The sequence below is a fragment of the Alosa sapidissima genome, chromosome 11 (assembly GCF_018492685.1).
Source record: "Alosa sapidissima isolate fAloSap1 chromosome 11, fAloSap1.pri, whole genome shotgun sequence".
Lineage (NCBI taxonomy): Eukaryota > Metazoa > Chordata > Actinopteri > Clupeiformes > Clupeidae > Alosa > Alosa sapidissima.
The window spans coordinates 629,823-653,565 of record NC_055967.1 but is presented as its reverse complement, the minus strand read 5'-3'; the positions used below and the strand labels follow the sequence as shown (position 1 = coordinate 653,565).

General features: G+C 41.3%; 1 protein-coding gene and 1 long non-coding RNA gene across 4 annotated transcripts in view; one reads left to right on the top strand and one right to left on the bottom strand.

Annotated features, from left to right (window-relative positions):
• Positions 1-5,472: 5,472 nt before the first annotated feature.
• On the bottom strand, positions 5,473-22,499 carry LOC121724060. Its single transcript, XR_006035113.1, has 4 exons — positions 22,485-22,499; positions 11,380-11,385; positions 7,664-7,668; positions 5,473-5,549 (listed from the first exon to the last, which is right to left on the bottom strand). It is a non-coding gene; the product is annotated as an uncharacterized LOC121724060 (long non-coding RNA).
• tes (testis derived transcript (3 LIM domains)) overlaps positions 7,108-23,743 on the top strand; it is a 59,588-nt gene continuing 42,952 nt past the window's right edge. For 2 of the 3 annotated variants that reach the window (XM_042110391.1, XM_042110394.1), the window contains exons 1-2: positions 7,108-7,265; positions 12,988-13,073. In XM_042110391.1, coding sequence (XP_041966325.1) covers positions 7,239-7,265; positions 12,988-13,073 — 113 coding nt within the window. In that variant the 5' untranslated portion in view covers positions 7,108-7,238. The remainder of the gene's footprint in view (positions 7,266-12,987; positions 13,074-23,743) is intronic. The other variant, XM_042110393.1, reaches the window with a different exon arrangement.

The window sequence follows — 23,743 nt, the reverse complement described above, 5'->3', positions numbered from 1 at the left end:
GGGGAAATTTTGAATCGTTTTTAATTAATAGTTAAAAAAGTATAAAAGTTACAAAAATAAAAAATACAAAGCCCGGATGTCCTAAGTCAGACCTACGCAGCACAGTTTGAATAAAGTTTCTACGTTAAACGGTTGAAGCTGCATTAACCGTGTTAGAAGAAGAAGAAGAAGAAGAAGAAGACTTTGGAAGAACAGTACAGTGCATTTTCATGCACTGTAAAAGAAGAAGCCTAGGAAGAATAGTACAGTGCATTTTCATGCACTGTAATAAGAAGAAGAAGCCTAGGAAGAACAGTACAGTGCATTTTCATGCACTGTAATATTAAGAATACTTTGGAAGAACAGCACAGTGCATTTTCACGCACTGTAATGAAGCACACGGAGAAGCAGTTAACATCAGCTTGTCTGTATTTCAGCCTTTATCTGTCCTCGCCACAATTGATTTAGCCTCTTCAGTGTACAGTAAGACACCCCATATTGAGCTATGCATCTTGTTTTGATGGTAAAACATCTTATTTTTATTACATGACCATTATATCCGTATTTTTGGGTCAGATGTCAAACCGGGAAATGAAAACATCCTACTCTTTAAAAATTCTACTTTTTACTGTGACTCGCAGTCATGATAAATTGATTCTGTGTTTTTCATCTTTTACACCACAATAGACATTAGGTGAAAAGTAAGATACATCTTGACAAACTGATATTTTTGTTTTTTTTATGTTGAATTTTGAAGATATTGTTTAAAAAACAATGTGTGTTACACTTAAACTTATTTACTATGATGTGTACCAATTTAAAGGGCTAGTTCTCCTGATTACAATGGTGAGTATATCTTATCTCTGCCATGTAGCATGGCCACACAATAAGCCATTTTGTCTCACAAAGGCATCAAGTATGAAAAAACGGAATGTTTCAAAGGTCTAATAAATTTATCATAACTTTTGAACAAAAGGTGACACATTGATTCTGTTTTCATCACTGAGTAGAGGACAAAATTGTGAATCTCCCATACACTCTGTTTTTCTCTATCTACAACAGAACTTGGGAGACAAATTAGATTAATCTTGACAAACTGATATTTTCGTGTTTTTTGGGGTTAAATTTTAGATATTTAGATATTTTTTAGAAATTATGCATGTTCTCCTCAAACCTATTAATTATATTTTATATAATTTGAAAGGGCTAATTCTCCTTATTATAATGGTGGGTAAATTGTATCTCTGCCATGTACACACACTTTTTGTGCCATAAGGCCATTGAGTATGAAAAAATGGAATGTTCGGCGCGGTCTGTAGTATTGCCCATATAGACAGTAAAGTGCTCAGAGTGACAGGGAAAGTGGGGCGTGGGTGTCTTTGGCGAAAAGTTTTTTTCATATCCAGCGCTCAGAGGACTGTTAGCCTGGAGAGCCAGACCCACATTAAAATGTAGGGTCTGGGCACTCACCGTTCGCAGGGCTCAGTCCGAGGGGCGGGATAATCAGTTGTCTTTCAAATTCCCTCTACACGCAATAAGACGCAATAGGATATTTGTTTTCAAGTAGCAGGGAATTCAAGCCAAACCGTTGCAACTCTGCCATCAATCATTATGTTAAGCCCACCAAACGACTCTATACACGATTTCAATGGCCTGATTAAGTTTCGATTTTTGGAGCTCACAAGCCAACGGAGAGTTGCTAGACTAGCCCTGGCAGCAAATTTAATTTGCTGCCGCTAGGGGCGCGTCTAGATTTCTAGGCTAGAGGACTGTTGCATTTTGTCCGCAAAAATGACATTGTGCTTGCCTGACGAGCCAGACCCACATTAAAATGTAGGTTCTGGGCACTCACCGTTTGCAGTGCTCAGTCCGAGGGGCAGGATAATCGGTTGTCTTTTAAATTCTCTCTGCACGCAATAGCATAGCGCTATGAGTCCCATGCGTTTTCCCACCAGCGGCACTAGTTGGCTAGTTTAAACTTTTCCCAACTTAAAAAAAGCTATAACTCGTGTCATGCTGTTCGCCAACATCCATCTTCTTTGTTTTCAAGTAGCAGGGAATTCAAGCCAAACCTTTGCAACTCTGCGATCAATCATTATGTTAAGCCCGCCTAACGTTTCTATACACGATGTGATTGGCCCTATCGAAGTTTAATTTTTCCAGCTCGCAAGCCAACGGAGAGTTGCTAGACTAGCCCGGACAGCAAATTACATTTACTGCCGCTAGGCTGCGTCTAGATTTCTAGGCTAACACTGTGCCCTATCTTGGCGATCAGAATGGATGGTCAGGGGTGTAAAGTTTATAGATATTAAAGGCGTGGCTAGTTCACATTCACTTAAAGAAGCCCTATGCAACAATTTTAGCAAAAATGACCTTAATTATGTTAAGGTCAGCATAATGTAAACTTCCACAGCTACGCAGATGATACCCAATTGTATATTTCTGTGGAGCCAACTAACCCAGATGGCCTTTGCTCCCTCACTGCATGCCTAACCTCCATTAATCAGTGGATGAGCAACAATTTTTTGAAACTAAATGATGACAAAACAGAGGTACTTTTGGTTGGACCAAAACTAAAGCAAGATATTATTCTTAGTAAACTGGGGAATTTGGCGCACCAGGTCAAACCAAAAGTAACAAGCCATCTTAGATGCAGAGTTAAGTTTTAAGCCCCATATCAGTAAAGTTACTCAGACAGCCTATTTCCACTTGAGAAACATTGCCAAAGTGCGGCCCTTTTTAACTCAACAAGATGCAGAAAAACTAATTCACGCCTTTATCACTAGCAGGTTAGACTCCTGTAATGCACTTTTCACTGGTCTTCCCAAAAAACATCTAAAGAAATTGCCACTCATACAGAACTCTGCGGCTAGACTTTTAACTAAGACTAAGAAGAGAGAACACATCACCCCTGTGTTGGCTGAACTGCACTGGCTCCCTATTTCCTATAGAATTGATTTTAAGGTTATGTTAATTACTTACAAAGCTCTGAATGGCATAGCACCTTCATATATCTCTGAGCTTTTAATATCTTATCAACCACAAAGGAAACTTAGATCATCCAATTCTAATCTTTTAATCGTACCCAAAGTGCTCCACAAACAAAGTGGAGAAGCTGCTTTTATCCATTATGCCCCCAAACTATGGAACACCCTGCCTCTGTACATCAAGCAGGCGAGTTCAGTAAATATTTTTAAAAAAGATCTGAAAACATACCTGTACATGAAAGCTTTTAGTTAACTCATCTTATCCTGTAGACTACTTTTTCAGATTATTCTACATCTGCTGCTATTGGAGGGCGCAGCCAGCCAGAAGCAGATGGGCTCCCCCTATTAAATCAGGTTCTGCTCAAGGTTTCTTCCTGGAATATGGGAGTTTTTCCTTGCCACAGTTGCCATATGGCGTGCTTGTGGGGGGTAAGAGGGTTAAGGCTGCCAGTCTTATGACGTCATTTTCTATATTTTTGATATGTTGCTGAGTGGATCAAAACCGGCCCCAGCAATGAAGAAAAGTGATTGATAATGACTGACTGACTATTATTGTGTTACATGCTTCAAATGTAAAGCACTTTGAGCTGCATTCTGTGTATGAAAGGTGCTATACAAATAAAGCTTATTATTATTATTATTATAAATTATGCAGGTTGAGAGACGTTCTGATGGTTCTACAACACTTTCTGGGTTGTTTGGTGGGTGCTTCATCTCCCCCTATCGCTTCTCCGTGGAAAAACCGAATATGCAACTTTCTGAACCCGGACTGGGTAAATCCGGATGTGACTCAGCGGAAGTATCCAATCGCGCCTCGAAAATGTAGTCAGATTGTAGTTTCTAAGAAGACTGCAAAACGGACGCCGACTTGGCTTTGTTGCTGTTGAAATTGTAAATAGCCTACCCTTGGGTGGTTTGATAGTCTCTTGAACAATGTGTTTGCTCGACCGTTTTATAGTGAGCCCTGTATGTGTTTAGCTTGGTTTCTTGATGGCTAGCTCGCTAGCTAGTGGGGGTTTAGCGTAGCAGTCACTTGCTACCAAAGCTGCAGGGGGAGCTATGTTGTGAAAAATGCGAGCCCAAATCCGGTGAAAACCTAGAAACAGCAAAAAAATAACCAGACCTGCATAGGGCTTCTTTAATTAATGGCGTGATTTTGTGATCAAACGCTGGACATTGGGCGCAAAAGGGTTGTTCTTAATCAGTCATGGGTGTGTTTTGGGCATAACATCCTTTAAACCAATGACAATAACATCTGTCATTCCCTTTAACAGCAAGCAGCGCAACATCAAACAGCGCATTGGAATTTTGATCTTGTTTTTTGCGCCTGCTGTGCCTTGAATTGGAAAAAAAGTTCAACTGCAAGCTGAAAAGTGCCCGGGTTTAATGAAAATATAGTGCACTGTTTTATAAGCGGCAAAATGCATGCTGTCTGATCGCACCCTAACACTTTATATCCAATAAAACTTAAACTAAGAGGAAAATAAAACTACTACTTTTCTTGTACACAAGGAGGTTTATTTGTCACATAGACATACTAACGTAAAGAATGTAGTGAAATTTCGTTTGGTGTTCAGCTTGTTCTGTGTGAGTGTGAAAAAAAGAAAGATCAAGAAACATTTTTAATAAACAGCAAGAGAGAATATAAAATGCAGTGTGTGTACAGTCCATGTGCAAGTGCAGCTTGCAAGTGCAGATTTCTAAAATGACTTTAATAGTTCAAATGGTGTAGGCTACATTACATGTAGAAAGCTAGCTACACTTGCTTGGTCATCATCTTTGCTTCTCATGGTAGTTTTTCTGCATAAATGCAGATACATTTTTGCAGATACATTTAGCATACTCTATTTTTTTAAAACATGTTTTTTGTTTTGCCTGGGCTCCTAAATTCTAAACCATTTAACTGGAATAGATTGTGATCACAGATTTGTGATCACAGCAACAAATGTCATTACCAGAACTGCAATGTCAGCACCATCACCATGCATATTTTAGCCAATAGATTATGCATAAAATACAATAAATGACAACAATTACATATTTTTGACAATGATGGACAGTCTAAATAGCCACTGGATTAAAAGGGCTGTCAATCGATTCAAAAATGTAATCTAATTGATTACATACTCTGTGATTAATTAATCTAAATTAATCGCATGCATCCATTTTTGCTATGAACATTATCTTAAAAACAAGTTTGGCAGTAAGATGAGTGAATCAATGAACAGCCAAACCAACATTATAGGGAAGTTCAACATGTCTCTCTTTTATTATAATTTTCCCTTTGGGTCAAGCATCAGCATAGTGTCAGATTTTTAGCATGATAAATGCAAATGACTGAAGTTACCACTCACTGTCAATGACATGTGCAGAGTAGGCTACCCTAACACCAAGGTAATGTGTGGAATACCACCTATGATTTATCCTATTTTTTAGTGGCCATTCTATCCTCTATCCAATCTATCCTATTTTTTAGTGGCCATTCAAACATGTAGATTTTTATTCACATAATTACTAGGTTGTTGCCTTTTCTATCCAGTAGGTGGTAGTCCAGGATAAGAAATAGCAGTTCAAGAAAATAAACTAAATAGTAGGAACAAAGAAATTAAAGCAACATAGCCTACAATTGCAAACGGAAATGTAATGTGTGAAGTTATTGGAATTTAAATAAATGTAACCACCTTCAACATACTTTTGAAGACATTTTGTTTCAAGTCAGCAACAAATGTGGGCTAGTCAATTTATTAAGGGAGTTTGTTGGTTAGTTAGTCGGTCATAGGGTAGGCTCAGCAAAACGTTAGCAAAGTTAACTTTGACAAGGCTGGTGGCTAGCATTATTATCATCAAGAGGTGTGCTAACTCGTAGGCCTAACTCCGGAACTCCTATGGTAGGCAACGGAAATTCCTTACTGCAGAAATAGTAGATTGATGCTCCTGTCAACAGTATTGGTCTGGCCGTTCTTTTTAAAACGTAGGCCTAGGCTAAATATTTCATTCAAAGCAGTGCTTTCTCGTCTGCCTCCTTCAGTCACGATAGCCAGACTGCACTGGTTCAAATGTCACTATGAAATGCGATTAATCAGTATCACATTTTTTAACGCATTATTATTTCTGTAATTAATTAATCAAAATGAACACATAATTGTTCAGCAGTTGACAGCCCTAATTAAAACAGATTTTATATGCCATTTATTTCCAATAAATTTATATTCCAAGCCCAGGTCGAGTGATGAATCAAAAAAGATAGGCTAGGCCTACTTCAACGACTATAATTTATGTTGCAAGTAATATTCAATAATTCTGATCAGTTCAAGATAAAATAGACTTCATGTGAAACCATAAAAGGTTGTAAAAGCACTGATTTATTAGCCTGGAAAATCCAGACCCTGATAATCTAGAAAGATTAAGGGTCTGGCAAAGAACAATGTAATGGCCCAACTCGAGGGGCGGCAACAAGCATGCATTTCAAAATCTCACTGCACGCAATTGGATAACACTAGACCATATTTACTCTGAATGATTTCGGACTTTGACGCAATCTGATAACACTACGACCAATGTGTAGGCCTACTGTCCTCCAACGTTGCAGTGCTGTCTTCAACAGTTTAGCTGGTTCCCTGGAATGTTGGGGTAAAAGTGACGTGCATTATCTCATTGCTCTTTGCCAGAGTGTCTCGCAGAGACAATTCCATTGTGCTCTCGCGAGAACTCTGGATTTCCAGGGTACTGATTTATCATTTCATCTTTAAAATGTGCATAGGCTATAGCATAGGCCTATATTAGATGATGTGGTGGTTATTAGTTCAGTTAATTCATGAATTTCCTTAGGCTAGACCTATATTAGGCTATGGTCTCAACCAAGCTCACAAGGTCACTCCTATCAAAAGGACTGATCATTTGATGTAGTATAGGCCTAGGGCCTACCAATTAGTCCATTTCCCCCCAAAATATCCGTAACCCAGTTTTACCCGAAATCTGAGAAATACCCTATGAGTCTTGTATCAATAGATCAAAATTGGTTGAAGACAATAATGGATTTTTCGAATGTGTCGAAATCAACGTCCAATATAAACCCAACTTTACCGCGGTGACCAAATAATGGTTCATTTTACAGCGGAAGAAAAAAATGGGAGTAGCCCCAAAGCCTTTTATCTGGCGGAAGTGAACGGAATAGCTTCGTTTACAGACACACCGTAAGTCCAGTCCAGTTAGGCAGGATATAACTTGTTGTGTTATTTTAATTATTCAACATATTGCAGAGTGACACAGAAGATGGAAATACAAAAGGAAATGAAAAAGGTATGCGGATGTTTCAGTTACGCTTTAACATTTCAGGGAAATCCTGCAATGGTGAGGAAAGCTTTCTTTCTTGGTTAAAATGTGAGAGGGTGACTGACAAGCGTAGCCTACATGTCTTGAGGTAGGTTAGGCTACTTCAACTGCTTGTCTCAACATTTACATTTAGCCTAGGCTAGCCTACTTACTTTTGATAATTGAGGGACTAAATAAAGCTACCACTTAGCCTACGAGTTGTCCGAATTTGGGGACCTAGTAGGTTAAGTGGCAAGATGGCTTAGGCTACTTCTACCCAATCTCAAAGTGCAAATAGTTCAGGCTTAATTAGGTAGGCTACACAGTGCAAAAGGTAACTTGGGCTATAATGTTTGGGATGAGGTGAGGTGTTGGGAGGTGACAACCTAGGCTAGTCTGGGTCTTCAGAGTGTTATTGAAGGCTTTAGAAGGATGAGCCGCTCTACCAGCGAACTTTTTTTGTTTTGTTCCCAGAATGTATGTTGGTTTGGTTATGCCGTAGGCCTATGGTTTGCCAGGAAAGTGTTTCTGACGGAAATATAAAGTTCCTTTTTCGGCGAGGCTGTGTTTTGGTTAACAGAGCGTTCTCCCAATGTTCTCTAAGGTTTGGATTGTGAGGACCACGGAACAACCGGCATAACGTAGGCCTACCCTTTGGGTTGTATGCTATAGGGCCTATTCAGACCGCAAACGTGGCGTACTGTGTTCCAGGGCTGCTGCGTTGCGTTTTATGTGTATTCATACCAGAAACGGCTCTGATGTGGCGCTGTTGTGGCCAGTCTGCCTGACACTGCCGATGTGAGTCGCGCATGCTCAGACGTGTTTGTTGGTACCAAAAACGGACGTTTTGAACTCGGGGGCTGCAGATCATTTGTCTTTTTGTCCATCCTCCCTTCCTTCCTCTTCCTCTAACCCCTCCTTAAAGGTATCCTGCTCACTCACGCTAATTAGGCTTAAATAAACAGACACGTACATTTCAGAGAGCCTAATCATATGAACATGGACTTCCCACTTAATTGACCCTTATAATGAGGTAATTTTTGATAGTTCTTGAAACATGAATGAATACTTGTTATACAATGCGTGAACAAAACGGGCATTAACTTTAAAAAAAAAAAAAAAAAGTTTGCATGGTAGTTCATGAGAGTTCCAGCATATAAAGATATTTTCTTGGACTATCTACTAATTTATTGTAGCCTAGCTAATAAATCCCTACGAACTTCTTGGAAACCGAAAGTTGAGAGATGGGAGTGAACTCCCCCCCCCCCCCCCCCCACCTTGACAGCTTGGACCATCGCAGAATTCCGACTGAAAACGCTTCTGCATAGGATGCTCTCGTGTTTCCTCGCGTATCAGCCCTTTTGCCTCTCTCCTCATTCTCACCTCCCCTGGTTGCAATTATGATTGTGTTCATAGGAATGCATACATAATACTTCCCCATCGATTATCTCAATGCCAAGTATATCACATACAACCACATGTAATGTTAAGTTAAATGTTAGAAGTGAATGTTGCATATAGGCTACATAGTAGGTAGGCTTTCATGAGGAGACCGGGGTTACATGGTAACTGGCTCCCATGGTAACAGGCTGCGTTGATGACGTTGCACGATTGATGACGAGAGTTTGACAGATGTGCCTGCTTGCAGATTTGTCACTTTAAACTAGAGACGAACACAAAATGCATGACATGTTTAAATTTCAACATTGTCTGTAGTACTATGTGCACTGGACCATGAATATGCCACCCAAAAAAACACCTTATTAGCATAAATTAACTTCAAGTGGGCTTCGAACCACTAATAAGTTGAACTGCTCGCTTGATAATCAGATGTCCACCTGCTTGCGCCACGAGCCAGCTGACGGCAGAAAGAGAAATTGACTTGACTGTACGATTGAAAGAAGTCAGCTAACGTTATTATCATTGTAACAAGTAGTGTTGCACGGTGTATCGATACTAAAAAGGTATCACGATGCCTTCGCGCAAAAAACGATACGATTTCCGACGTTTTTTTTACCCTTTACCCTTAATTAACGTTCTGTGTCTGCGTGAACTGCTGCTATCATTGCTCCTTGCATGCATCTAGGCAAGTGGGCGTGTCAAGCAGGCAGCTCTGAATGAGTGAGTGCGCAGCCAACATCAACATACAGTAGTTCTTTGCCGACCGTCCTCGGCCTTGTGGATAAAACAAAAGGTGAAGTGAAATCTGCAACTATTTCGGATACATCGCGAATAGTGAAGGCAAGCCATCAGGTACACAGAGGCCCGTTTGTGAAATATGTTTCAAAGTCATTTAAAAGCAGTAGGCTACGCATGGAACTTGGCTAAACACCTCGCAGACATATCCCAACATTTTTGTTCAAAGAACGGCAGGTAAACGAATATGCTATAGAAAACACGACTACATGGTTAGTGCCAAGTTCTTCTCTTCTGTTTTAGTCTAGCCTAAGTGAAACGAGTAAGGTTCTCTGGGATAAAGCGAACCTTCCTTCATCAATGCATTTTGACGAGACATAACAAGCTGTAATCATAGGGTGCTAACGTGATGAAAGCGCAATGTTCACGCCAGAATAACATTACCATAACTTGTAAACAATCTATTTCACTGAGGTTAGGCTGTGGCCGCCCCTACCTGAAGTGTCTGTAGAGGCACATGATCGCCAGCAAATAAATCAAATACAAATGTGTTGCCTAATTGGGTATCCTTTTGTCCAGTAGCAAGAATTCAGTTCATGAAACATAGGCATTGAAATCCACTGCAATGGACAGGAGAAGTCTATAATGTGTCCATATTTGACACACAATTTGCGCACAGGGAGAGTCAAAACTCTCCCTGTTAATGTTGCTGACACGGAAACATAGGTAGCCATGGGTTTGATGTTCTTTTGATACTTTATTTCTAGATTTGTCAATCATTATCTCCTGTGGCGCAACAGGTTAATGTCTACACATTTGTATATCACGCTAGTCGACATGGAGTTCAATTCTCGCGCATCGCAGTTTAAAAAAAAAAAGCAACACCAGCAATGCTTCCTTAATTTAGGCTACAGATAGACTAGGTGGCCACAGCCTGACCAGCAGTCAGTGAAAGGTTTGAAATCTTAACCTTGAAATCTTGATACTTTGAAGACCTGGCTTGGGCAACTGCAAGATGACATGGTAGCCATATACCATGATAAGCTGTGTTAACTTGCTACAATCATAATAATATAAATCAGCTGGCTTCTTTTAATTGTATAAGTCAAGTAAAGTTCACTATGATCTGTCAGCTGTTTCGTGGCGCAAGTATGGTTTTCATGTAGGCAGTATTTAGGAGGCAGGTTTGATACCCACGTGGAGTTATTATTAGGCTATTTAGGTATTTATTTTTGGTGGCATATTCATGGTCCAGTGCATGTAGCGTACTACAGACCATTTTGACATTTAAACATGTCATGCATATTTGTATTTGTTCGTCTCCAGTTTCCATCAGAAAGTCACAAATCTGCGAGCGGCCACATCTTTCGAAGAAACATCATCACTCGTGAAACGTCACCAACGCAGCCAGTTAACATGGGTGCCAGTTGCTATGTAACACTGGCACTAGGCTACTGAACGAGACTGAATGTAACCGTTGCCGGATGTTTTATCCAATAGTTGTTGTGCAGATGTATAGTCCATATTATACACACCCATTGAACAAACAAAGAAAATGCAAAAAGAGACTTTTGTGTAATAATTCCATATTTTGTGTAGTCATTCTATATCAGAACCTCTGACATACAATCCAAATAGTCTACAAGAAACCTCAGTGTTACCTTTCATTTAAGACCAGGATTATGCTTCTACACCAATAGGTTGCCACACAGTAAGGCTTTTATTGTCAGTATGCATTTTGGATGCATGATCTATACATACATACAGCACACTGCTTGCTACAGTAAGCCTCCTCTACATACTTGCTGCACACTGCCCCCCCCCCTCCCTATATACACAGCACATTGTCTTCAGGATCTTCTCCAACACACATCCTCTACATACTTACAGCACACTGCCCCCACCTACCCACACACACACTACACACACACACACAGTCACTGCTCCACTCCCCTCCCGCCCACACACACATCTTCACTGTCATCACTCACATACATCATACAGTACTCTGCTTGCAATAGTAAATCCCTTCACTTGCAGTACAATGCCCCTCTCCCCCCAATACACAGCACATTGTCTCATGAGGAAGCTTCTCCAACACACATATTGCACACTGCCCTCTCCCCACATACACAGCATACTATTCCATCTCCCGTGTCATCCCCCCAACACACACACCAAGACCCCTGGCAGTTGGGTTAGCCCCTTGAGCCATGGATCTGCCCAAGGTTTCTTCCTTGGTAAGGGTGTTTTTCCTTGCCCCTGTTGCTCTTGGGTGCTCCTTGTTGGTGCCCCCCCCCCCTCCCCCACCTCTTTTATGCAGCCCTTGCCACTTAATCTACTAAACCCCTCTTCTACTGCACTTTTTACCCCCCCCCCCCCCCCCCCATAAATGCACAAATAGGCTGACACCAGACATAATTTCACTGCATTTCTTACTTCCAGTAACTATATGCATGTGACAATAAACTTCCTTGTATCCTTGTATATCGGCGGCCGATATATTATTGGCTGATAAGTGAAAAAATGAAAATATTATTATCGTTCTGATAACAGAATTCCGGCCAATAATTTGTGCCGATATTTTTTAAAGCCCTAATTTTCCGACTAGGCGTCCACTCATTGTGGAGACATGAAGAGGCTTGGTAGGTATTATATGAATCATTTTGAGAGCTGTGAATGCAAATAAAGATGTTTCTTAATCAATATTTGCCAGAATATGAATAATTTTGCTATAAAAAGGACATAGACAACATATCAAATGTGACTTGACTATTTCATGGAAAATACGCACGCACACACACACACACCTCAACTTTCAGCCTTATTGCATATGTGTAACTAATGTAGTGTGTTTATGTAAGTAGCGTTGGGCATAAGTGTCAGTCAAATACCATACCATAAACGTAAACATACCTAGGACTGTAACTATACTGCTAAATTATGTTCATTGATTAATGTTGCTTATTATATCTAGATGTACTGATAAATTTGGCCTATAAAGAAAATGTTAGAAAATGGTGAAAAAAGGTGATTACCAATGTGAAAAATCCAGGAAATCTGCTGCAGAGGAAATCAATTATGTTAATAAGTGTATTTGAATCACAGTTAAAAGCCTCAAACTCAAACTCATGCATAGTAATATTACCACTGTAATTAGTAAATGTGTGTGAATGTGTGGGTCATTCCATGTCAAATCAGATAAGATTTTTGTTCAAACCTTGTCTATATCAAGAAAGCCAAGGCCTGTATATTATTCTCAGCTTTTGAATTTACTTCAGTTTTATGAAGTTGTGAAGTTTCAGTTTTTAGCCTGAAAATCATAGGCTCCACAATAAGGCATTTCTGAGAGTGTAAAAATTATACAAAATCAAGGGTGAAGAAATGTGTGAAAACATTGGAATTTAACAAAAACTGTTTTACAGGCCTTAAAAAAATGATATGGCACAGCGGCCATTTTATTGGATTTTGCCTGATTTGACACAGAATGACCCATGTAGACCACTTTTTACCTTGCCATGAATAATGGCTAAATGGGAAATGCCTGGTTAAATATGCTCTGTTATCTGTACAGATGACTCTTGGCCATGAAATTGGAGCTGGAGCAATGTGTTTGAAATGCAAGGACAAATGTGAAGGATTTGAGCTGCACTTCTGGAGGTATAGTATTACTTTTTAATTTTTATATCAGTGTACTTGTAATCTCAATATAGATTAAATTCATCATGTTCTAGCACAGGGATGTCAAAGTCAAATACATTAGAGGGCCAAAAAAACAAATTTGCTACAAGCCGAGGGCCGGACTGGTTCAATGTTTATTAAAACAAATTAAAATGACTGCACGTAACCTATTGAACCAAGACGTGTACTGTATTTTATTTAATTATTAAATGAATAATGACTGTGACTGAAGTGCGGGCAAAGTTTGCACAAATGTACGATTTTTCCCATCCTCACCGACCTCGTCATAAAACTTGTTTAAATGATCATATGATGCCTCCTTGCTGCTTTGTCGTCTACATGAGCCTTTCTCAAACTTCTTTGACCTGAGGCCCAGTCAAGGCATACTTTGGAGTCATAGGGCCCACCTACATGAACCCACCCCCTCCTCCCACCCCCCATTAAATTATCATAATGATATCACAATTATTATTTTTTTTATACTATATTGCTATACATGCACTTCAAAACAGTCAATATTTAAAGTGCTAAGATTGTTCACAAAAGTTTGTGAAAACATGCACATCAGAGTACTGCTTTACTAATGTAAAATATAATTAGGCCTACAATAGTTTCATTGTTTTTGCATTGTTGCATGATGCTTGCATGAGGGAAACATCCCAAAACAACGGCACCCATATAACTGCTGTTGTTTTGAGAAGCAACAGCAGTTATATGGGTGCCGTTGTTTTGGGATGTTTCCCTCATGCAAGCATCATACACTGATAGAATATTTATATGTTATTTAATTACATTTAATTTGAATGCCTGAATGTAAGGATTCAGGAGACCCAATACCAGCTTGTGTGAATGGTAAATGGCGGGTCAGATCATGCGTAAATCACTGATCTGGAGATCTTTAACTAAGACTAATTAATAGCTTTTGGCTGACTTTAATACTTAATGCCAAACAGTGCTTTATATAGTCTGTGCTCTGTTTTTTATGGAAGTTGCATAAATCCACGTTCTATTAAATGTCGTTTCATAATTAGCCTTCTAATAGGTTGAAGCTTAGCTTTGCTACCAACGTGCACACGCATGCATTGAATAAACGCTTACCACGACTTAATTCTATGCCTCTATGTTTGATGACACCAAATTAACAAGTATTTCCTACTAATTGCAGAAATGTTTGTTTTCTTTTTATCAGACGATGGCCCGAGAATAATTTCACTCTGCAGACCATTGTCCAGATTGCGGACCGCGGCCCATAGTTTGACAAATGGTGACCTGCATGCTGCCATATTAAGGCCTTTTTACAGTGTGTTTTAGCCGGGTTTTTCGCGTGGAAGGCTCTGTAGAAATCTGGCACCCTATTCATCGAAGTTAAACTGAAAGAGCGTGCCGCTCAGACACCAGAATGAACGAGTTCACAGTGACGTTCAGCAGTAGCCTAATACAGTACGTTCAGTTCACGTTCGCTCAAAATACATATGAACGAGTGACTTTCGTTCAATGAACGCGTTCAGGCACAACACTGAGGAGGGGGGTAGCTGAAAGTGCCCTGACTGAATACTGATGAATAATGAAGCCGAGGCGCGAAACAGCACCCGACGGCAGGCCTGTGGGCCGGTTCTAATACTAATCAAATATCATCCCGGGGGCTGTAGATAATTCATAAGCGGGCCGGATCCGGCCCGCGGGCCTTGACTTTGACATGTCTGTTCTAGCATAACTGGTATTGCCTGTCTTAATGTTTTCAAAATCTCTTAATTAGTTTTCTCTGGAATATTTGAAACTCTAGTGACCATCTATATATCTATTAATGACAGAAAATTCTGTCTATCTGTCTGTCTGTTATTCGCATATCAGAATCAGCTTTATTGGCCAGGTTTGCGTAAACAGACAAGGAAATTGACTCCGGTTAATCTTTGCTCTCAAAGTACAAACCTCACTTCACACATAAGAATAAAAAATAATATTAAAAATAAAAACATTAAAAGAATAAAAACAGAACAGTAATAATAGAATGAAGGGCAGTATATAAATATGGCTATGTATAAGAATAAATACAGTATGTATTTTGCAAATAAATAGACACTAAGGTAGCATAGGGTAATGCAATTGACCTGTCGCTAAACGCCACCCTTAGAACGCTGATGAGACAATGACAATCCAGCCTCAACGGGACTCGGACATCAGCTCGAACAACTCCATAGGAAACGACAGGGAGGAGGCATAAAATGACAAATTAATGGTTATTTATGGAGTTTATTTAACTCAAAAAACCCTGACGGATAACCATAGTCAAACGTTTTGCATTGGGGACGTGTAATACTGATAGCCGGTACCCCGAGAGGCTAGAAAACGGGGTATATTTTCATCAACTTTAGCCTACAGGAGTGTCTTGCGTTTGCAACAGCTCGATGTAATGTAGTCTACTAATCCAACAACGTGGGCACAGGTTCCCTGTTAAATCCCAAGATGAAAATGCTCATTAACCACCTACTATATTCTTACTACATCAAATATTAACGTAACCTAACATATCTTAGTATCAATCTTCCACTAGCTAGCTAGCTAGCATTAACGTCAGTGGTTTTTGCACGGTGATTTGCACGGCTACTGCATCAGCTAACATCAATGTATAGGCTACATAGATAGATAGATTGATATACTGTAGGCTACTTTATTGATCCTTTATTGATTGTTTCAGCGATGCTTGGTGAAACAGCAATGAGTGGATGTTTTCGGTTCAGATGCTTGTTCTCTTCCTTTTTGAGTTTGTAATGATCCCAAAACTTTAGACATTCTCTGCCATTTATGGACATCTTGACTCCGCCATCGCGCCAACTAAATGTATCACCTTTATACTCTTTGGTATCACGTGCTAGTGGTGTGCTTCCTGAACAACGGTCCGTGTGGAACAATCAGATCCCTGCGCGTATAGTACAAGGATACAAGGATACAAGGAAGTTTATTGTCACATGCATATAGTTACTGGAAGTAAGAAATGCAGTGAAATTATGTCTGGTGTCAGCCTATTTGTGCATTAATGGGGGGTGGGGGGGGGGGGTAAAAAGTGCAGTAGAAGAGGGGTTTAGTAGATTAAGTGGCAAGGGCTGCATAAAAAAGGTGGGGGAGGATTGGGATTGGGTGAGGGGCACCAACAAGGAGCACCCAAGAGCAACAGGGGCAAGGAAAAACTCCCTTACCAAGGAAGAAACCTTGGGCAGATCCACGGCTCAAGGGGCTAACCCAACTGCCAGGGGTCTTGGTGTGTGTGTTGGGGGGATGACAGGGGAGATGGGATAGTGTGCTGTGTATGTGGGGAGAGGTATAGTGTAGTGTGCGTCATAGGAATTTAACAAGGCTTCAAGGCTTCTTAGTGCAGACTAGTGCAGATAGTATAGACTGATTTAAATATAAATATAATGCAAGGCAGTTCGGTGCAATGATAATGTATTAATAACAATTATTTTAACTGTAAGATTGAAGTACACATTAGGTGGATGAGCAGAACAGTGTTGATTGTAGAGATTTTTGCTGCCCTTTTCCTGAGCCTGGACTGGTACAGGTCCTGGATGGAGGGAAGGTCAAGTCCAATGATCCTCTCCGTTTGGTGGCTGACCCAAACCAGACAGTGTTGAAGGTGCTGATGACAGACTGAATAATGGCTAAGTAGAAAGGGGTCAGCTCCTCAGGCAGATTAAACTTCCTTAGCTGTCTCAGAAGTATAACCTCTGCTGGGCCTTTTTCTGGATAGCGTCAATGTGGAGAGACCATTTTAGGTCCTGTAAAATGGTTGATCCCAGGAACCTAAAGGAATCCACATTGGACACTGTGTCGTTCTGAATGGCGAGGGGGGGTGAGTGGAGGGGGACTTCTCCTAAAGTCCACTGTCATCTCCACAGTCTTCTTGGGGTTGAGCTCCAGGTGGTTCTGACTGCACCACTGGACCAGCTTTTCCACCTCCTGCCTGTTAGCAGACTCATCACCATTCTGATCCAGCAGACCATCCTGGATCAAACCAATGACAGTGGTGTCGTCTGCAAACTTCAGGAGTTTTACAGATGGGCTCTTTTGAGGTGCAGTCATTAGTGTAGAGGGAGAAGAGCAGCAGGGAAAGGACACACCCCTGAGGGGCACCTGTACTGATGGACCGGGTTTTGGATGAGCTGTTACCCAGTCTGACATGCTCAAGTCAAAGTCAAAGTCAAAGTCAGCTTTATTGTCAATTTCTTCACATGTTCCAGACATACAAAGAGATCGAAATTACGTTTCTCACTATCCCACGGTGAAGACAAGACATATTTTGCCAATTTAGGTCCACAGACAAACATAACATTCAAGTAAACAAAAAAGTAAGTAAATAAGTAAATAAGAGGGCACATATAATAATGAAAAAATAAGAGCAGCAAAATTTGGTTGAAATTGTGCATAGACAGTCAATAAAATACTAGTGCAAAGTCAGGCCAATAAAAGGCTTGGGTAGTTCTGTTTGACCTAAGTAAGAAAGAAAGTGGCATAGTGGTGCAAGTTATGTAAGAGCAGCAGAAGTGTTGTGTTTTCAGGACAACAACACCAAGTTGTAAAGTGTACAAGTGTGCAAGTGTGCAAGTGGAGTAGTGCAGGCGGCCATTTTGGGTCCAATGTCCAGGATGTTATGTAGCTGAGGGTGGAGGGGGGAGAGGAGGGAGAGAGTTCAGCATCCTTACAGCTTGGTGTATGAAGCTGTTGGTGAGTCTGGTAGTGCGGGAGCGCAGGCTTCTGTACCTCTTCCCAGAGGGCAGTAGATCAAACAGATTGTGAGCGGGGTGACTTGCATCACTCACAATTTTGGTCGCCTTGCGGGTGAGGTGGGTGGTGTAAATGTCCTTCAGGGAGGGGAGTGAAGCACCAATAATCCTTCCAGCTGTGTTCACTATGCGCTGCAGGGCTTTCCTGTTGTATTCAGTGCAGCTTCCGCCCCACACAGCGATACAGCTGGAGAGGATGCTCTCAATGGTGCCTCGGTAGAATGTGGTCATGATGGCTGGTGGAGCACTTGCTCGCCTGAGTTTCCGCAGGAAGTACAGGCGGCGCTGAGCTCTCTTCGCCAGTGATGCAGTGTTGGTGGTCCAGGAGAGGTCTTCACTGATGTGCACCCCCAGGAATTTGGTGCTGCTCGCTCTCTCCACCACAGCACCGTCGATGGTCAGTGGCAGGTGTTGGGTGTGACCTCTCCGGAAGTCAACAACAATCTCTTTGGTCTTGCTGACGTTCAGCAGGAGGTTGTTGTCCCTGCACCACGTGGTCAGATGGTCGACCTCCAACCTGTATTGAGTCTCGTCGCCCTTAGTGATGAGACCCACCAGAGTTGTGTCGTCAGCAAATTTCACTATGTGATTGTTGCTGTAGGTTGCAGTGCAGTCATGCGTCAGCAGGGTGAAGAGCAGCGGACTGAGCACGCAGCCTTGGGGGGCCCCTGTGCTCAGTGTGATGCTGCTTGAGGTATTGTTGCCAACACGTACTACTTGGGGCCTCTGACAGAGGAAGTCCAGTAGCCAGTTGCAGAGGTAGGTACTGAGTCCCAGTTTGTCAAGTTTGCAGATGAGTTGTTGTGGTATTATGGTGTTGAATGCAGAACTGAAGTCTATAAACAGCAATCTCACATATGAGTCTCTTTTTTCCAGGTGGGTGAGGGCTGGGTGGAGGGCAGAGCAGATTGCATCCTCTGTAGACCGCTTGGCTCGGTATGCAAACTGGAAGGGGTCCAGGGTGGGGGGGAGAATGGCTTTGATATGTGACATGACAAGCCGCTCGAAGCACTTCATGATGATGGGTGTCAGTGCCACAGGGCGGTAGTCATTGAAGCAGGATGGAGCAGTTTTCTTCGGCACAGGTATGATGGTGGCAGCTTTGAAACATGATGGGACGATGGCTTGCTTCAGGGAAGTGTTAAAGATGTCTGTGAAGACATCCTTAAGCTCCCCTGCGCAGTCCTTCAGCGCACGACCTGGGATGTTGTCTGGACCTGTTGCCTTACGGGTGTTGATAGCAGCAAGTGTCCTTCACGCTGTCGGCAGAGAGGCACAGGGGCTGCTCATGTAGAGGGGGATGTGTCTTCTGTGGGCAGGTGCTGTTTTGTGCTTCAAAGCGAGCAAAGAAGCGGTTCAGGTTGTTGAGCAGAGGGATGTTGCTCTCACAGCTCTGTGGCGCGGGCTTGTAGTCCGTGAGGGCCTGAATGCCCTGCCATAGGCTTTGTGCGTTCCTGCTGTCTTTGAAGTGGGTGGTTATCTTGTGAGTGTATTCCTTTTTTGCTTCCTTGATGCCACGGGACAGGTTGGCTCTCGCTGTTCTCATGCCAGCTTCATCCCCAGCTCTGTAGGCTTTGTCTCTGGCCCTCAGCAGCCTGAGGACATCCCCTGTCAGCCATGGCTTCCAGTTAGCCCGAGTGATGATGTCTTTTGTGTGGGTCACATCATCGATGCACTTGGTGATGTAAGAGGTTACAGTGTCTGTATACTCCTCTATGTCTGTCCGGTTGTTGTAAGTGACTGCCTGCTTAAACATTTCCCAGTCTGTTGTGTCAAAGCAGTCTTGAAGAGCATCGGAGGTTCCCTCAGGCCACACTTTTACCTGCTTACGAACCGGTTTGTTCGCTTTTACCCTTTGTCTGTATGCGGGCATTAGCATAACAGTGATATGGTCTGAAAGTCCAATGTGGGGGAGGGGGGTGGCTTTGTATGCTCCTTTGTGTGTAGTGTAGACCAGGTCCAGGATGTTATCTCCTCTTGTTGGAAAATCAACATGCTGGTGTAGCTTTGGAAGTACAGTTTTGAGATCAGCATGGTTAAAATCTCCAGTGAAGATGGTGAAACCGTCTGGGTGTGCCGTCTGTTGTTCACTGACAGCCTGGTACAGTTCACTAAGAGCCGCGTTCTTATCGCTGTTGTTGTTGGTAGGCGGGATGTATACTGCGACTAGCAGAATCGCAGTAATTTCCCTTGGCAGGTAAAAAGGACGGCACTGCTGCCTGTAAGTCAGGAAGCTGATGATCCACTGACAGGTAGAGGCAGGTACTGAGAGCTGGGTGAGCTTCTGATGTAGAAGTTCAGGCATGATGGTGTTGAATGCTGAGCTGAAGTCCACAAACAGGATCCTGGCATACGTCCCTGGGGAGTCGAGGTGGTGCAGGATGAATTGCAGTCCCATATTGAAGGCATCATCCACCGACCTGTTTGCCCTGTAGGCAAACTGCAGGGGGTCCAGCAGGGGTCCTGTTATGTCCTTCAGATGGCTCAACACCAGTCTTTCAAAGGATTTCATGACCACAGATGTCAGGGCAATGGGCCTGTAATCATTTAATCTTGTGATGAAGGATTTTTTGGGGACTGGGATGATGGTGCATACTTTAAAAAATGTACGTACATCTGGCCCAGAGTGTATCACATTTCCAGCAAGTTCTGGGTAACAAAAAAGAATGAATTGGAATATCCCAAAAGGTATGATAAATTTAGTGATCAGTGTAAAAAAATGCACAAAACCGGATTTAGAATGTTGACAGAATTCATTCTCTTTCTCACCAACAACATAAAAGTATGCATACAAACTAATAATTAAGTCAGACACAATGGTTTAGATTTATTTGGTCTATAAGAATAAACAATTTATTAGTATATAAGCAAATGATAGTCAATAAGAAAAAACATTACCAGTAATGCAGGAAGTAAATATCCTCTATATTTATTTAAAACCATTTCGGAGGCATACTATACATTTGATTCAACAGATACAACTTCCTTATATGATGTATATCAGTATACTATGAAAACTATATATATAAAATATATTATTACCTATGAAAAGCTAGGAATACAATCACCTTCATCGTCACTCAAACATCAATGTGTTCTAAACATTTAAAAGTAGATTAAATAGTAGAACAAGCCTGTGGAGAATACACACATACAGTACACACACATATACACACAAACTCGCACACACACATACTCACTCACACAGAGGAGGGTAGGGAAGGGGGATGGGCTGGGTAACCTGAAAGTTGAACACAGAAGTTCTGTGACTCATTACAAAACGCATCCCCTTCTGCAGAATGCCAAATCTAAAAGCAATTTTGTTTACCAGTAAAACAAAGTTGCCTACACTCATGCCACACAAGCTTTATTCTACTTTTTAAATTTTTATAAGTCAACAATTTCTCTGTGGCTTCTGCTGTATAGAAATATGTACTTGATGTACACCTTGAGTAGTAGTTGGAGCAGCTGCCAAACTTGAAATAATCAGAAACTATTGACAACGGCAATGTCCACAAAGTGGAGAAAAGGCGTTTTACACCTTTACACTTCTGTGTTTTTTGAAGTACAAAATATGTTCTTATCATTTGATCAATGCCCCCCATGTATTTGTTTTAATCACTTAACACAATAGGCTGATGTACAGGTTTTTTTGTCCCAAGCTGAATTGTTCTTCACTAGTCTGCATACATCAGTCGAATTATTTGCATTATGGAAATTGGACAAGCAGATTACTGCACAAGTGTCCTTCCACTTTACTGCATTACCCTCTATTCTACACCACCTCATGGTCCAATGCATTTTCCTAAGGGCGTTTTCAGATCTACAGTTAGGTTATTTGGTCCGCAGGAGGCAATACATTGGTACAATGTTGCAAACAAACTTCAGTTTCACACACACTTTGTTTTTAGGTGGACCAAACTGTGTGGGAATTGAGCAGACCGCTCCCTCAGGGTGTTTCTTCTGGCTATTTGGAGCTACTTCGTTGTAGGCTACACACTGGAGTGACAGTTTTGCTTGGCTCATGTTTGCATCTGTGTGGAGTTTGGAAACAAGTCGTGACTGCAGCTAGAAAATAATCTGATTTACTAAGCCGATCATACATGTATGAAACATTGTTTGTGTCTCCTCACGCATCCACATTTGTCCATGTTTCACGTAATTGGGACCAATCACACATGCCTTTTATTTAGGAAGTGAATAGGAAATTAAATGTACCTAATTTTACCAACAATCCAGTGATCTTAACTCCCATAATTCACTACAACTAGACCAGTGGACCTGTTTGTTTCAGGTTGGCTTTTCCACCTGTTTTTGGAGGTATTGGACCGATCAATTTGGTGCGCACCCACCCTAACAATGGATACTAGAGAGTGAAGTGAACCCCATGTAAATGATCAATCCCAGAAACTTGTGAAACTCTTCTGGGGTCTCTTCATCCCATGGCCCTGCACTGTTTACCCATTGCCAAACTTTTACATCTGGAGATGTCCTTGTAGCGCATGTCATGTTTGCTTGTGGTTTGTGTAGTGCTTTAGCCTGGTCCTACCAGACTCTCGTACATTTCATAACATACATAGTGTCTGGCCACTTTCCATTGCCTAGCGTTAACTTCCCAAAATCATAGAAATGAATAACATTTCTTCTATGATCCAAGAAAGATTTAATTCGAGTTATTTTTTAACATTTTTTAACTAATGATCTAGGGCAGGGCTCTACACTAACATTTTTTTTCAGGAGCACTTGTGCGCCCAAGTTAAAAAATTTAGGAGCACAGTCAGTTCTGTACTTAACTTACACATAATCTAACATTATACTGCAGATAACAGTTAAACATGCCAGTGCACCAATTGCGAATATTAAGAATGACTGACAACATTTAGGCTACAGGAAACAGGATTTTAAAAATCAGTGCCTACTTTATTTTCAGTCTGTTCTATTTTCCTACATTTTGTTAATGTAAAATAATAATACATTGCCAGTATCCTGCCAAATGTAGGCTAATTTATTTATTTGTAAATCCATCTATAGCTAATCCAAATAAGCCCATGCATACTGCCTAATAGGCTACTACTACTAAAACAGTCCATTTTCTCTTCCACAAAACCCAGCATAGGCTAATCAAGGATATATGTTTTATACTTTTAGTTTTTATTTGAAATATCTGCATTGATTGGGGCAGTAGGCAAACGTTAGGCCTACTTTCGTTTTGCACTTCAGCTTGTATTCGGTGTAAACAAACATGCATGCATGGAAGCCTGGAGTTGTCAGTAGCGTTCTACCTTTGAATAAAATGGGTGTATTAAGGGAGGGTACTTTTGTGCCGGTTCGCTACAGCTATATTTTGCATATTGCAGCCAATACGTCAACTGGGCTAAAAGGCATGTTAGGTTACCTTTCCTTCGCTCACTGCATTCTCAGAATCTCATCCTGTTCCTCCTATATCCAATGAATTCGGTGGATAGAAGAACTAATTTCTTCAATCTTTGCATCTTGGCTGGCTAGTCTAACTTTCCGCTTTTTCTGCGCGCTCTTGGATTTGATAGAAGCGACTACTAGCGAGTCACAACGCGAAACTGCTAACGATGGGAGGTGTAGTTTTTATGCTGCATTCGCGACGTGATTCTATGGTTTGCACCAGTAATGTTTCTCGATGTTGCGGTGTATTTTGTAGACAAACATTGACATGGTTTAGAAGTCATTCGCACCAGTGCGCCTAAATATTTTTTTGCACTCGCACGGCATCATTTTTACTCGCATGTGCGAGTGAAATGGGCGCACTGTAGAGCCCTGATATAGAGGCAAATTCTCCCATGTGCGTAAGTCAAAAAAGTGTGCAACTAAACGCTATTCAGCCTGCGCACATTCTGC